General features: G+C 34.1%; 1 protein-coding gene across 1 annotated transcript; it reads left to right on the top strand.

Moving 5' to 3' along the window:
* On the top strand, positions 1 to 7,753 carry LOC107848036 (double-stranded RNA-binding protein 2; the record flags this gene model as incomplete). The annotated part of the gene is given in 3 exon segments (XM_016692692.2): positions 1 to 612; positions 6,291 to 6,510; positions 6,839 to 7,753. Coding segments are annotated over 3 exon segments (1,230 nt in total). The 3' UTR covers positions 7,603 to 7,753.
* Between the last annotated feature and the right edge of the window lie 9,850 nt (positions 7,754 to 17,603).

The following is a 17,603-nucleotide window of genomic DNA, read 5'->3' as shown; positions in this document are numbered from 1 at the left end:
CGACCCGTTTACCCATTTTCAGCTAAGTTCAGCTATCTTCCTCGAAAACCCAGCTGAAAAAAACCAAAAAAAGAACCAATTTTCTTCTTTCTGACCCGACCCGTTTACCCATTTTCAGCCATGGTTCGCCATCAAGAACTCACCTGAAAACCCCAAAAATCCCATTTTTCCTCCGACCCATTTACCTATTTCACCAATAAACCCGACCCGTTTACCCATTTTCCTCCACGTTAACCCATCTTACACTACTTCAAGAACCCATCTGAAACTCAAAATTCCCAACTTTTACCTCCAACCCATTTCCCCATTTCACAAATAAACCCGACCCATTTACCCATTTTATCGACCCGACCCGTTTTCATCAACATGTACAAGAACCAGTTACAAGAATTAGCACAAAGGAGTTGTTTCAATTTACCTTCTTACATATGCATCCGAGAAGGTCCCGACCACGCGCCGAGGTTTAAAGCCGTCGTTAACTTTAACGGCGAGAATTTCGAAAGCCCGAATTACTGTTCAACACTCCGTCAAGCTGAACATGCTGCTGCTGAAGTTGCACTTAACGCTTTATCTAATCGTGGACCTTCTCATTCTCTTGCTGCTCGTATACTCGTAAGTGTATACATTTTTTTTTTTTTTTTTTGTATATTCCTATTTGATTAGATTGGGCTCGTTCGGAAAGTTTAGGAGGGTTGCTAATGTGCGCCGTGTCGTCGGAGTGTTGCTAATGTGCGCCGGGTCGTCGGAATGTTGCTAATGTGCGCTGTGGGTGTTATGTAACACTTTTTTTTTTTTTTTTTTTCAATTTCCAATTATAGTGAGTTTGCATTTCTCTTTAGGAAGGAAAATGGTAAAATGGGATGGAGATTATATATTTGTGTTTTTATTGATACGTATTTGATTAGATTGGGCTCATTCGAGAAAGTTTAGGAGTGTTGCTAATGTGAGCTAGGGGTATTATATGGCCTTTTTTTACAATTATAATACGCATTTTACTTGGTCATATTACTAAAAATAAATGTCCTAAATTCGATGATCACTTGCTAAATCAGTCTAAGATTAATTAACTTTAATCTATTTTATCCTTATAATTAATAGTATATATTAAATGTGAGAAATTACAATTTCAATGTCTATTCATATGCTCAATAAGTATTACTATTAATATGTGTCATTCAATTTATGATTTTTAGTTGCCCTATAAAATGAAATGTATCCACCTAAGATGGGATGGACAGAGTAAGTTGACATTCTTTTTATTATGGACTATAAAAAGAAATTGTGCCACGTAAAATGAATGGGATGGAGAGTAGTATATATTTGTGATTTTTTATTTATATGTATTTGATCAGATTGGGCTCGTTCGAAAAATTTAGGATATGGTCTGAGTGTTGCTAATGTGCGCTCTGTGTGTGTTATGTGGCACACTTTCCTTTTTTTTCAATTATAGTAATTGTGCCACGTAAAATGGGATGAAACGAGTATATATTTGTGTTTTTTATTTATATGTATTTGATCAGATTGGGCTCATTCAAAAAGTTTATGGTGTGTCACTAATGTGCGCTGTGTTGTCGGAGTGTTGCTAATGTGCGCTCTATGCGTGTTATGTGGCCTTCCAATTATAGTAAGTTGACATTCTTTTGTGCCACGTAAAATGGGATGGAGGGAGTATATATTTGTGTTTTTGTTTACATGTATTTGATCAGATTGAGCTCGTTCGAAAAGTTTATGGAGTGTTGCTAATGTGAGCTAGGGTGTGTGTGGACTGTGTTAATGTGTGTTGTGTTGTTTACATGTTCACATTTTGCTTTATAAAAGTCAATTTGACTAATCTTTAAATCTAAATTAAAATAAATTAATTTAATATTTTAAATTAAAATGTTCGAAAATTATACAAGAAATGTTGTAAATTGTAAGTAGGAAAAAGTTTATGCAGTTCGACTCCCGAGAGTGTAATATAATAAGTAAAAATACACGGTGATCAGATTGAGCTCGTTCGGAAAGTTTATGTTGTGTGGCCGGAGTGTTGCTAATGTGCGCTGTGAGTGTTGACTGTTAATGTGCGCACTGTCCTACTTTTTGGAAGTTTGGACCGGAATTAATAACTCCGGTTTAATGAGGTTGGTTGGGGGAAATTACTGGTATTGAAATGACCAAAATGTCCTTTGTCCTTTGTTTTTCGTCCGGTGTTCGAATCCATATTGAGCTGATTAAATTCGGATTCGCACCTTACTAGGTCTATGGCTTCGAACTCGAGACTTTTGATTAAGGGTAAAAGGGTAAAAGTATCTCGAACCATTCAATCACAACTCATATAGGTAGTAATGTAATATTTCATACTCACGTTTAATGATCCTGTCATGTTTAGCTTCTCGAAAGTTGTCAGTTTGATGAAAAAATATATTTTTATAGTGTTGGTCAAAGTTTATATAATTTGTGTATCTATATTAATTTTTAACTGCTAAATTAAATTATATTTTTGGTATAAATATCGGATGCAAATAAATATTTTTTTTAATGGACCATAATTAATATGACTAATAACGGTATTTTTGTCTTTTACATTTGCATAACTGCTGTTTTGGCTCTTCTTGTACTGTTTTGATAATTAATTTTCTTAAATGAGGGTATTTTAGTAATAAATAATTTTTTTAAAAAAGAGTAGTTCTAAATTTTTTTCTTTTTTTTTAATCATTACTTATTTTTGCATATTGAATTTTGCTACCTACCTCACTGATTTTATTATTAAAGACCCATAATAAATAAGTGGGTAGTAGGAATCAGTCAACATTTGAATTGGATTTAATAGATTTCAAAATTATGTATATTAATTAATATTTTTGGTAGAGGTTATGTGATAATGACATAGTTAAAAATTACTGAGTTCCTACTAATTAATTTTTATTATATGGATTAAGAAGTTGAAATAAGTATCAATGCATTGAAAAAAATAAACGCGGTTATCCATCTATATTTAAATCTTGATGGACAGAGTTACCTAATACATGTAGTGCGGAGGCGACCTTCGTGATACATGTATATGTTATTAAGAAATGCAATAAATATGAAGCCCAATTACTAGTAATTGTGGTCGTCGTCCTAGAATTTAGAACTCATAAAGTTTGAAATTTTTGATCCACTGATAGTTCATGTGTTGACTAGTGGCGGAGCAGGATTTTCATTGAGGGGGTTCAAAAGTATATATACGAACTAGTCGAAGGGGGTTCAACATCTACTGTATATACATAAAAAAATATTTTTAATCATGTAAAAATAGTATAAAAACAGTATAATTTTTCGTCGAAGGGGTTCTCCACCACTGGTGCTGACATTGGCAGAGCTAGGGTACCGGAGTAAGGTTACTCATTTGTCTAAAACTTACACTATATATACCAGATTAAAATTTTTTGTTATGTATATATTGTAGACGTTGAATCTCCTTGCCTTCTTTATATTTTGAATCTTTTTAGTGAAAATTTTGACTCCACTACTGAGTGTTAAAAAAAGGACAGCACGGTGTCCGGGAAAAGACCCCACTACAAGAATGTATTGTACGCAGCCTTATCTTGTATTTGTGCCACTGCTGAGTGTTTGTTTGAGTTAATAGGTAATCAGTTGAATAGTTAAGGTGGTGCAACTTGTCTTGATCATCTTGTAGGTATCTCGTTTCCTTCATTATCTAGCGGTGTGACATCCCTATTTGTTGTTTGCTTTTATATTTTTTGTTTGTTATACTTTTATCTGTCCTAAGTCGGGGGTCTATCGAAAACAACCTTTCTACTTCATATGAGATAGTGGTATGGACTGCGTACACTTTACCCTCCCCAGATCCCACTTTATGGGAATACACTGGATATGTTGTTGTAAGCTGTCCTAAATCCACAACAAATACCTGGTGTGATTCCATTAAGTATCACACTATGTAGGATCTGAGGAGAGCAGAGTGTACGCGGACCCTACCTTGTGAGAGGTAAAGACGCTGTTTCCAATAGACCTAATCACCACCTTTATTAAAAAAAAAAAAATGAATGTGGCAACTTTGAATTTGGCACATATGTGGAAGTTGAGAAACTTAGAATTTAATTAATATGAATCTAGAAGCTAATCAAATTATTAATTTGGATCTAGAATTGCTTCTATATTTATGGTATAACAGTTTTTATGACAAAGACTGAACATGGCCATTGTTGACTTTTATCATGTGTTTGAACTCTTGCTCATCAATATAATTTTTAATAGAATTTAAGTTTGGTGCACCATTGGTGTATTTTTTTTTACACTATCAGGTAACTTTTACCTGCTGCAGTAGGTAAAAATATAAAAATGCATGACCTGCTACGACAAGTAAAAGTCACGTGATGGTGTAAAAAGAAAATACATCGACGGTGCACCAAACTTAAAATTGATGGTACTTACATTAGGTATTAAATAAGGTGTAATTTGGTTGAACATGGCACTTTTAGAAAAAGTAAATAACTTAACCTTCCTATTTATAGCATTTGTCTCCCTATATATATTATATCTTCTATCTTTGTAGAAGCATCTGCATGTGACTGTCCACTTCTATAGATTTCATATATATATATTAAACCTATGTTGCTCGGATTCTTCAAAAATATCGACCGGTGCGTGTCAAATCCTCCGAAAGTAGTGTATTTTTTGAAGGATCCGATACAGGTGCAGCTAGGGCTGGGCATATTTTGGTTTAAACCAAAAAAATCGAAAAAAAATTAATTTCGATTTGGTTTTTTGTTTTTTCGGATCGGTTTCGGTTTTCAATTTTTGAAATTTGGTTAAACGGTTTGGTTTTCAATTTTTCAAAAAAATAATTCAGATAAACCGATTAACCGAAATTCTATAAATAATTAATAATATATATATTTTATTATATATATAATATTTAATATATAATAATATAATATAAATTATAATAGCAACCCTAATAACTAATAAGTAATAGCACGCCACATACAACTAACAGCATACATCAGTCCAATAGTCGAACAATTGATCGAATCATAGACCGCCGACGAGATCGTCGTCTGTACAACAACACCAGAGCCGGCGATCAGATGACCATTGTGGGCTGCAACCCACAGTGCCGACTGTGGTCTTTCTGGTAGCGACCACTCTTCCGAGTTCCGACTGTTTATGCTAACTTATGCATAATGAAGTTATATATTATGTTAGACTTATGGTTATATCATTTAGTTTCATCCATGTTGAGTTTTTTATATCTAGGAATGAAAAATAGGTTTGAATTATTATTTTATTTTTAAATCATTAATTTTAAATGTCCAGTCATAACAAAGAGAGGTTCACTACGTTAATCTTCAAAACCGAAATAAAAATCCGAAATAACCGAACTGGATTTGTAGAAATCGAACCGAATTTATTTCGGTTTGGTTACAATTGTCATTTTTGTCAATCCGAAAATTGAAAAACCGAACCGATATTAAACTATCAAACCGAATGCCCAGCCCTAGGTGTAACAACATTTTTGGAGAGTCCGCGCAGCTTAGTATTAAACTGCCATATGCTTGTGAGACTATTATATGAATACCCCCTCCATTTCATTTTACTTGACTCTTTTTGACGTGGCACACCCCTTAAACTTTAATTAGATGTATATTTTACCAAACTAACGTTATTAATGATGCTTTGAAATTCTAGTTTTGATTACAAATATTTATGTAGTTATTTAACGTTAAGGGTAAAATGGGAAAGAAGTAAAAAAGCCCTTTTGATTTGCGAAAATGGACAAGTAAAATGAAACGTCTACTTTTAGTATAGAGGCCAAAGAAAATGAAACGGATAGAGTAGTTAGTCTGACATGGTGATTCTTGACAGGTACTAATTTTACGTGAAACTAGTGAAAGTTATTTACTAGTGTAATCCGATAAGTGGGATCTGGGAGGGTAGGATAGAATGTACGCGGGCCGTACCCCGACTTTTGTGAGGTGAGAGGTCATTTCAGATATATGGTGACATAAAAGCTTATAGTTCTACTTCTGCTTTGAAAGAAAATATAATGTAGAAATATGAAATGGAAGTTATTTTGGTCTTCAGTTATTTGTATAACATAATACCGGAATTTCAGTATGAAATTGTACCGGCATGACAAGAGGGAGTTGCTCGGATGGTAAGCACCCCTCGCTTCCAACCCCAAGGTTGTGAGTTTGATCTTTTTCACGCTAAAGGCACGTTCTCGTGTTGATTGTAAGTCACGGGTTTGATGGCATCGCTTAAGTTTTACTGTTCGCTAACTCTGTCGGATGAACTCATTGTAGGATGAAACGGGTGTCTATAAAAATCTCTTACAGGAGATAGCGCAAAGAGTCGGAGCTCCTTTGCCTCAGTACACAACGTATAGGTCGGGACTTGGACACCAACCTGTCTTTACCGGAACAGTAGAATTGGCTGCAATCACGTTTACTGGTGAACCTGCCAAGAACAAAAAACAAGCTGAGAAGAACGCTGCATTGGCAGCTTGGTCGTCGTTGAAACAATGTAAGACCTCCCGCTCATTCAAGAAAATATCTTACTTTGAGTAATTATGCATAGTTTTATAGTCGCTAAGTTCTGCATATGCTGCTCGTATTGCAAGGGTATACATTTGTCTCTGTGTGACCTATAGGTTTTTTGAGCGTTTAAGCCAAAACGAAATCCAAATGCCACCTCAATTGGTTTTTTCGTCTTTCAGATTCATGGAAATGTGGTCATTTTCTGATGATTCTTTATTAGTACAAACTTCGTGTAGCTCCTCACGATGCTGCTAATAGTGTAAATGTATTTAAAGAGTTGCTTCTCGGGCGCTTAAAGTTTTGTTTATTTACAGTGGCACAGCAAGATGCAAGTTTATCATCTGAACCGGAGAACAACGATGAGCAGGAACAGATCAAAATAGCAAGAGCTTTACTGAACTACCGTTTGAAGGAAAAGTTAGAAATGGCCAAATTTGGCAATGTGTCGATACCCTTCCAGAAGAAGTTCCCTATTCCATCTCCTCGACCATCAAGTCCACAGCGTCCTGCAGCTACGACATCCAAAATCCTCCCCTTAATCTGCCCGAAACCAGTTAGTCGTTACAGATCGTCCTCCATGACATCACAGCCTCAGCCTCAGCCTCAGCCACAGTCACAGGCGTCATCGTCAGAAGGCCACACAGTTTGCACCCCAAAATCTCCTGCTCCCGGGGCAGCTCCATATATGCCTGTTAGACAGTATAATAGGACACCATACCGTGGTATTGCTCCGCCCGTTACAATAAGAACAGCAGTGCCAGTTTTCTCTGCACCACCTCGTCCACAACCTACCGGATGCCCCGCTCAAATGTTGCTGGCCAGACCAGTTCGAGTTGCACCACCTGTCTGTATTAGGCAAGCTATCCCAGTATTTGCCGCTCCACCAGTTAAAAAGGAAGCTGCGGCACATGCTGCTGCTACCCCAAGCAGGCCATTAGCACTGCCCGAGGAAACTGTGGCACGAGCTACAACTGCGCCAAGTAGGCCATTAGCTCAGCCCGAGGAAACTGGGAACAATGCTGGCACCGAGGTTGATGAATCAACGGCGATGAAGTGCTTGGAAGAGCTCAGTTTATGACAGTCTATGTCAGAACATTTTTGTTGTCTACTTTTAGTGCTTGGTGCTTGAACAAACAACAGAAAATGATAGTGACTGGGACATAGTTAATATATTGATATCTATGTTTAACATTTCTATATCTACTAGTATAATTTTTGTTTTTGTTTGATTCCCTTTCCTATTTCAATATCCTTTCTACTTCTTGTGCATGTTTTTCTTTGCTAACAACATATCCAGCGTAATCCCACAAGTGGGGTCTGGGGTAGGATGTACGCAAATCTTACCCCTACATTCTTAGGCAGAGAGATTGTTGTTCCCTACGATGAGAGAGTCAAATACGTCGGTTTCCACAAGTGAGGTTCGGGGTAGGATGTATGCATGCAAATCTTACCCCTACCTTCTGGGGCAGAGAGATTGTTGCTCCCTACGATGCGAGAGTCAAATAGGTCGGTTTCCACAAGTGAGGTTCGGGGCAGGATGCATGCAAATCTTACCCCTACCTTCTGGGACAGAGAGATTGTTGTTCCCTACGATGAGAGAGTCAAATAGGTCGTTTCCACAAGTGAGGTTTGGGACAGGATGCACGCAAATCTTACCCCTACCTTTTGGGGCAGAGATATTGTTGTTCCTTACGATGGGAGAGTCAAATAGGTTGGTTTCCACAAGTGGGATTCGGGGTGGATGTACGCAAATCTTGCCCCTACCTTCTGTGGTCCACAGAGAGTTTGTTGTTCCCTACGATGAGAGAGTCAAATAGGTCGGTAGACATATTTGATCCGAGCCCTAATGCACATTAAAACGCGAAGCTAGAACACATAATAGCTTGTATATACTACTACTCTATTATTCGCGATGTATATAAAGTATTTTGCGTCAACTCTCAACTGTTGTGCCAAAGCGTCAATCTTTATTCGATCTATTATATACACAACTTTACCTTTCATTTCTACAAGAAGTTATTTTCATGATTTGAACACATAACCTCTTCAGGACATTAAAGCAACTCCTATCTTATTTTATGGAGTACCTTTGCATTGGTGCACTTACGCTCCTGCTATGCGCAGGGGTCGGGGAAGGACCTCACCACAAGGGTATATTGTACGAGCCTTATCTTATATTTCTGTCAGAGGCTATTTCCAAGGCTTGAACCTGTGACCTCCTGATCACATCAGAGCAACTTTACATAGTCATAAATTTTTCAACCTGCATAGTCAAATAAAGTATGGAACAACACCCTACAAATCAAATTGTGACTGGTATATCTATATCTTCTAACACAAATCAAGGAAGATAGCACAGTACATTATGGTTCAATAGCAATAAATTTTTTGGCTATTAAATTCAGACAGAAGCAATGTATGGAGTATGGACCCCCTATATCATTTTTTGCAACATTGGCCACTATTTCATCAAAAAATTATGTAGCATTTCTTGTCCTTGTAAAAATAACAAATAGTTCTCGAGTTTGAGTCCTGTTAGATACGAAGTCACCTTTATTAGGGAGCATTTTACGTCCAATATCGGACTTCCCATCAAGAATCTAGATTTAGCCTAGATTCAATGCGAGCACCGAACACTGAATTAAGGGGTGTCTAGTGAATCATTTTTAACATATAATCCATTTTTCTTCTTCTCGAGTTTGAGCCCTGTTGAATACGAAGCCGCCTTTATTAGGGAGCATTTTACCTTCAACGTGGGACTTTTCAACACGAATTTAGATTTAGCTGAAATTCAATGCGAGTACGAAACACTAAATTAAGGGATGTCTAGTGAATATGAAGTCGCCTTTATTAGAGAGCATTTTACCTCTAATATGGGACTTCCCATCAAGAATCTAGATTTAGTCAAGATTCAATGAAGTACTGAACACTGAATGAAAAAACAAAAAAAAAAAAATGTCTGGTGAATCCTTTTTTAACATATAATCCATTTTTCTTCAAGAAAGTGTCTACAAGGATATAATCTTTCATCCTTAATTAGACTTCTCGAGTTTGAGCCCCAATGAATATAAAATCGCCTTTATTAGAGAGCATTTTATCTCCAATATGAAACTTCTTGGCACAAACTTAGATTTAGTTGAGATCCAATGCGGGTATCAAACACTGAATGAGAAACCAAAAAGGGTGTCTGGTGAATCTTTTTAATACATAATCCAATTTTCTTTTTTGAGTAAAACATCTAGTATCCCTAAACTATGATCAAATTTGCTACGACATATTCCAACTTCACGATGGTCCTGTTACACACCATGAATTGAATTTAAGCGTATTTTTGTCAACCTTTTTAGCTGATGTGGCACCTTCGACGTGAGTCCCATTTTTTGTAATAAAACTATCACGTCAACATAAAAAGGTGACAAAAGTACGTTAAATTGAGTTTAAGTGTCTACAAGAATTTTGATTAGGTTGTCGCACACGACTAAATCTGAATTCACACAATATTGTTTATTTTTAGCGGCTACGTTTCCAATTGAATTTTTTTCATTGTCAGAGGCTCGAACCCAAAATCTTTGATATGATTGCTATGTAAGGGTTCCCATACAACAACTACCTCTAATAGAGTGACATCTGTCAAGAGATTATAATATAAGCTTAGGTAACACTACACAATGTCTTTTTCCGCATGGATCCCAAAAACTATACAATTGGGATACACTATAATAATTGCAAATTCATCTTAGCTCATTACCATAAATGTTCAAAAAAAAAAAATAACAAATTTGACATGAGTTTTCAATTTAATTTTTTAAAAAAATAATGAGCAATTTAATATAATCGATAAATGATAAGTTATTATATATACAATTATTAAAAAATAACACAAATATATATCTTAACTTATCATATTTACACAAATCTTCATCTTTACAAAGTAATTACAAAAATCTCAATTAATCTTCATTGGATGTATCGGAGAACTTACGTATCTTGACAGACTCAAAATCGAAAAAAATGTATCGAAATCTAATATGTATCTTTACAACGACAAATTGTATGTTCGCTGGGTGTATTATGTAGTTCGACAGATCCAAAATCGAAAAAAGTTGTAATGGAAGCTAATTATGTATCTTTATAAAGAAAAAAATGTATCTTCGTTGGATGTATCAGGAGTTAATTATGTATATCGACAGATTTAAAATCGAAATTTTCAGTAATTATACAAAATATCAGGATTTTCTGTAATTAAGTTACAAACTGTCGGAATTTATATCGTCTCCTCTACAAACGCCACAATTGAAAATAATATAAAATTATTATAAGCTCATTTAACACCTTATTAGATTATATATTATTAAATTACAACAATAAGTCAATAAGGGACAAATTATAATTTTTCCAATAAAAGATCTTTCACTAATCTCTTTACCCCATATTTAACGGTTAGTGGACTTAAACTTTATGGTCGGAGGTAACATTTATCAATTGGTCACTTTTTAGTTTTTATAAATTAAAAATAATATAGTTATTACTATTGATATTTAAGTTTATAGGTAAAACTTCAAGATATTATTATAGAGATTTATTCGTAAAATTTGAAATTCAATAACAATAAAAAAAAATTTCTAGAAAGCATGATCGAAAAGTGATCAGTGTTATTTCTACGAAAATGAACAGCGTACGAAAATAGCAAAGTTCACAAATACTATTTTTGGAACCACTACTTAAGTTATACTTGTAACGCGATCCACTTCAAAACAAATGTCTAAAGTTTCATATGACTGAAATTCAACTTATTTTGCTTGAACTTCAAATAAAAATGTTTGAACCTCATTCATATAAAATATTAAATACCACATGTCTCAAGTGATTCTGATCTGAATAAATACTCTAAAATAACATATCTGTCTCACAATAGATAGAGAAGTAAGTTCTACGTATATCTCTTTCGTACCTCACTTATAAAAATTTCACTAGATGTATTGTTATTATTGTCGAATGTCCATCGAAAACAACATATCTACCTCTCATAAAAATTCAGAGGCGGAGCCAGAATTTCTGTTGAGGGGTTCAAAATCTAAAGAAAAACTCACCGAATGGGGTTCAACATCTGCAATATATACATAAAAATTATTTTAACCATGTATTAATAGTATAATTTGTTTTAGAAGAGGGTTCGGACGAATCTCTTGTTACTAGGTCGACTCCGCCTCTACATAAATAGAGGTAAATTTTACGCATGCTGCACCTTCTCTAGATCTTGCTTATGTAATTTCACCAGATGTTTTATTGTTATCGCCGATCATAAAAAAATTAATTTCTCCAACTTTACGAGAAGAGAGTAAGATAAGACTGCCTATAATACGAATTACTGCAATATAAGTGTGATAAACAAGCAAAGGTAAAAGAAGAAAAAAAGAGAGAGGCGCATGTCATATCCATGTGTAAATGGTGGGCCCAAATTTGCACTTCAACCACACCAACCCAACTCAGCATTCTATTGATTCACGCAAGATGGGCCCATGTTTTAGGCCCAAACATAATGGGCCCACTTAAAGTTGATGACTTTGATTGGACCATTGTGGGGCCCAAAAAAGGAATTAAGGAAGCAATGGATTTTTATTCCTTTCCTATGAAAAAAGGAATGGCTCTTGGCAAAAGTAAAGATGTGAACCCTCCACCCATTACAAATTTATTAAAAAAAAAAAAAAATTAAAAAGGAACCAAGTGTATGTCTGCTGCATTAAAGCTCTCGATATGTGTGGAGTTCGAAAAAGGATCGGACCATAAGGGTTTACTGTACGCAGCCTTACCTTGCAATTCTGTCAGAGGCTGTTTCCACGACTTAAACACATGACAACAGTTTTATCAGTTACTCCAAGAAGTTTCTTCATTTCTTTTAAAAAAATAAGGATGGGGGAGGGGGGGTGTTACCTTACAATTATGTTCGAGGCTGTTTCCACGACTTAAACACATGATCTTCTGGTCACATGACAACAGCTTTACTAGTTACTTTAAGGCTGTCTTTTTTAAATGGGAACTAATTAAAGAAAAAGAAAAGAAGGGGGACAAAGTGGAAGAATGTTAATTTCCATCAATCTATCTAAAAAGCTAAAGTTAAGATTGTAAAAAAAGAAAAAAAATGATACAAACAAAAATACAAAAAAATAAAAACTTATGTTTGACTTTGGCCAATGGCTCATCATAAAACATTGATTGTACAACATTGAAATAGTAGGAACTCATATTGTCCCTATTATGGTCCTTCCTAGTCAATCTTTGTAACATGTCATATCATTTTGGGACATTCTCTATACAAATTTACACTTCTTTATGCATCATCTTTTTTAACATGTTGCTTTGCATATAATCATTCATGTTTGTTGAAATTCCTCTCAATGTTTTTTGTCATATCATAATTTAGTAAAAAAGAGAAACATAACATGTTCAATCTCATATGACACAATAATACCAAAAATTTGCTACTACTATTACACACTAGGTTTAAAGATTATTGTTCAACATAATCTTACTCTTATCTAAACAATTTCGAATTCATTGTGAAATTCAAAACCAAGTTGTTGCTCGAGGCTCGCCTGGCGAAGGAGTGTGTCTGAAAAGAACTTTTTGACAGCCTCAAATTTTGATAGATTCTCTGACTTTTTTTTTTTTTTGGCTTCCCATTCGGTGTTCGGTACCCGCATTGGAGCCCGACTAATTCGGATTCGCGCCGGGTAGGGTCCCATTCGGTGGGTAGCGCTCCCAACGGGGTTTTCTCCATGCCTAGGGTCGAACCTTCGACCTCTGGTTAAGGGTGGAACAACTCCATCCGTTGCACCACAATCCATGTTGATGATTCTTTGACGTTTTGTTAATAAAGCAGTTTAGACAGATGTTTTAAGAGTTGGTTTTATTAGACATGAAATATTTTTTTGTCAAAAAGGTTAGATTCTTTTACTTTGAAATCTTAGAAGTAATTTTGCACTTGGTTTAATATTTTTGGGGATTGAGGTAGAAAAATAAAAGCAAATCTTCTTTAAAGGATGGAGTTGAATACAAGCTTTCAAGAAATTATTAACAATTTCAAATAAAAGAAGAAGTTTCAATCATAGCATATATAACTTTGTCAACTAATTTGTTGAATTCTTTATCCCCTCTTGGAAATCAAATCAATAAAAGGACAATATGGACAAGAGCTAAAACTTTATGTAATGTCTTTGTGGTACTAGTAGTAATCTTATAATGGGTTGGTCAAACTATATGCCCCTCTATACTATTTAATCATTCAATATTTGAAATTTACTGATTTAATTAATTTAAATTTACATCAAATAAGCTCACTAATGAAGTTAAATGTTCCTTAATTATTCAATGATAAGGTTAAAATTTTTCATTACAAAAATTTAAATTTTTAAAAAATATACGAAGAAACTAGATATTGTAATTTTTCAACAAATATCAAGAACTTTTACATTCTCAGCATCAAACCAGAAATTAGATGTCGCTCTAACACCTAACCTCATCGATATTTCATATCCATTATATTCAAATTTCAATAGTCTAATTAATTCAGATTCGGGGCAGAAAAATCTTATATATTAATGACCAAAATAAAAGAAACCATTGCTTAAGATGATTAATAATCAATGCAAACTCACAAACTTTGAGCAATAAAAGGGGCTTACATTTAATGTGATGTTTGTGTAATTGAAAGTCACATTACTAAAGGGACAAATTGGTTGGACTAGTTCTTTAGTGATTTAAAATAAAAGTAAACTGGTAAAAGCTTCATTAAATGAAACAATCACTTTTGTGTCTATATATTGATGAACAAACAATCAAAGTCTCATATTAAAAGTTTTATACATGTGACCAAATTTTCATACATTGTGTAGGTTTATATAAAAAAAAAAATTTAAGTGAAGTAACTGGCAAAGTTGATGTCATGTGATCAAAAGATCACGAGTTCAAGCCTTGAAAACAGCCTCTGATCACGGGTTTAAGTCTTGAAAACAATCTTTAGCAGAAATCAGTGTCGGACCTAGAATTTAAGGATTGTGGGTGCTTAAAAAAATAATAAATTGCCTCAACGAGGTTCGAACCCGGGATGCCCCTTCCCATAGAAAACCTTATGATCAATCTAAATGTCAATGCACCCAGCAAACTTTTTTGTTTTAGTGGGTGCTTTTATATCTTTTATATATCTATTTTTGTATATTTTTTATGTAATTATACCTATTCCAAGTCGAGTTTATTGGGTGCTCAACAATGTAGGTCCGCCCCTGACAGAAATGCAAGGTAAGACTGCGTATAATACACACTTGTGATGGGGCCCTTCTCTGAACCCTCTGACTGAAATGCACGGTAAGGCTGTGTATGATACACCCTTGTGATGGGTTCGTTCCTCGACCCCTGCGAATAGCAGGATTTTTAGTTCACTGCACTGCCCGTTTTATAAATTGAAAGTCTCATTTTTTGTTTTGTGTAGTCAAACAAATTTCACCAACATAGTCCATAACTTTTGTAAGTGGTTATTTTATGTTTTTTCATCAAAGTTGTTATTTGGAATGTTGTGATATTTCATGAATAATCCATTGAGTAAAAACAATCCTTTCATAATGGTTAGAATTGGTCATGCATAAGTATCTTGGTTGGTCTATAAATAGAAAGACCAATTAACATTTCATTGAAACAATAGCAAAAGTTTTTCAAATCTAAAAAATGTGAATTTTTCAAACTTCAAATGAGAGTATTAATGAATTCTCAATAACACACATATATATACACACCTTTAACTTATCATATTCACACAAATTTCTATCCTTACAAATAATTGCAAGAATCCCAACTAATTATGTATCTTCATTGGGTATATCTGAAGTTAATTATGTATCTCGACAGACCTAAAATCTAAATAAATGTATCGAGAGCTAATTATGCATCTTTACAAAGAAAATAATGTATCTTCGTTTGATGTATTACGAATCTGGACAGACTTAGAATCCAAAAAAAATATATCGAGAGATAATTATGCATCTTTACAAAGAAAAAAATGTATCTTTGTTGGATGTATTATGTATCTCGACAGACCCAAAAAAAATTTTAAAAAAATTGAGAGCCAAATATATATCTTTGCAAAGAAAAAAAATATATCTTCGTTGGATGTATCTTTGAGTTGATCTAGCCGAATATAAAAGCCACAATATAAATGGTATATGTTCCTATTAATAAATGCATAAATATACACTATTTATACTCTTGTTCACACATTAAACCACTTATATTCCTAGAATATTCATGTTTTATTTATTCCTTTTCTAAAGTTTCATTTGATACTAGAATATTATCATAATTTTAAATTACTACAATAATGTAACGGTTCTAGAATAAGAATGTTCATTTTGTTGAAAGTGATAACTCTCTTCCTAGCTATATCCAAAAAAAAAAAAAGAAATTTTAAAAAACGAACAAAAAAAGTAAATTCTAAGTAATACTTTTCTCTCCTAATAAAATACACAATGATTGAATCTAAAAGATTGATCTTAACCATACTCTATTATAAAAAATACTACAAAATAATTGTTAACTTTTAATCTGTATTTGCTTTTCAAAAAGCTAAGCCATGTCGTTTCATACTAAAATAATTTAAAATAATACCACTTTTCTATCATATAAATATTGTTTTTATAATATATACTTTTTTGTCCAAAAGATTAGCCTTGGATTAACCGGTAAAGTTGTTGTCATGTGATCAGGAGGTCATGTATTCAAGTTGCGAAAACAGTCTCTGACAAAAGTACAAGGTAAGTTGCGTATAAAAATCTTTTGTGGTTCGATTCTCCTCCAACCTTGTTCAAACCGTTAAAACAGCCTATGGCAGAAATGCAAGGTACATAAGATACGTATAAAAAACCTTTTGTGGTTTGATTCTTCCCCCAACTTTGTTTAAGTCGTGAAAACAGTCTCTGGCAGAAATACAAGGTAAGCTGCATATAAAAAAAACTGTGTTTCGATTCTTCCCCAACCTTGTTCAAGCCGTAAAAGCAATCTCTGGCAGAGATAGAAAGTAATTAGTCGCAAATAAAAAACTTTTGTGGTTTGATTCTTCCCCCAACCTTGTTCAAGTAGTAAAAATAGCCTCTGACAGAAATTCAAAGTAAGATGTGTATAAAAAAAAATTGTGGTTCGATTCTTCCCCCAACCTTGTTTTAACCGTGAAAACAGCTTCTGACAGAAATGCAAGGTAAGTTACGTGTAAAAACTCTCGTGGTTCGATTCTTCCCTCAACCTTATTCAAGTTGTGAAAACAGTCCCCGATAGAAATGTAAGGTAATATGCGTGTAAAAAACTTTTGTGGTTCTATTCTTCCCCTGACCTTGTTCAAATCGTGAAAACAACATCTGACAGAGATGTAAGATAAGCTGCGTATAAAAAAAAACTTTGTGGTTCGACTCTTCCCACAACCTTGTTCAAACCGTCAAACAACCTCTGACAGAAATGCAAGGTAAGTTGCGTATAAAAAACTTTCGTGGTTCAATTCTTCCACCAATCTCGTTCAAGCCGTAAAAACAACTTTTAACAAAAATGCAAGGTAAGTTGTGTGTAAAAATCTTTTATGGCTCGATTCTTTCCTAATCTTATGTATAACACAAGTTTTAATGCATCGAACTGTCCTTTATATATATATATATATATATATATATTGGCAAAATATAAAATTGATTTAATTTTTATACCACCTTAGTTTGCTGGCTTTTGTGTATTCTAGGTCATCCGTGGGAAGCACGTGACATCTCTTTTTACGCATGCCCTTTTTCCTCAAAAGCACTTGAAAATGTGATGTCATTTTAAAAGCTACCATAAAAGTTTACTCCATATTCTTTTCTTTTTTTATAATAAAATATTTTGGTGGTGGTAGTGTGTGTGGGGTATATAAAGAAAGCATGGATGAGATTTATAATTTTTAACATATGATATAATTTTTTTTTAAATTTTTGCTATTCAAAATTTATTGATCAGACTAGTTTGAATTTATGTGGAATAAGTTCATTTAAGGGGTGTGTAAAAATCGAATCAACCGAT

Source organism: Capsicum annuum, chromosome 11 (assembly GCF_002878395.1).
Source record: "Capsicum annuum cultivar UCD-10X-F1 chromosome 11, UCD10Xv1.1, whole genome shotgun sequence".
Classification (NCBI taxonomy): Eukaryota; Viridiplantae; Streptophyta; class Magnoliopsida; order Solanales; family Solanaceae; genus Capsicum; species Capsicum annuum.
This window is presented reverse-complemented; position numbering and strand designations above follow the sequence as displayed.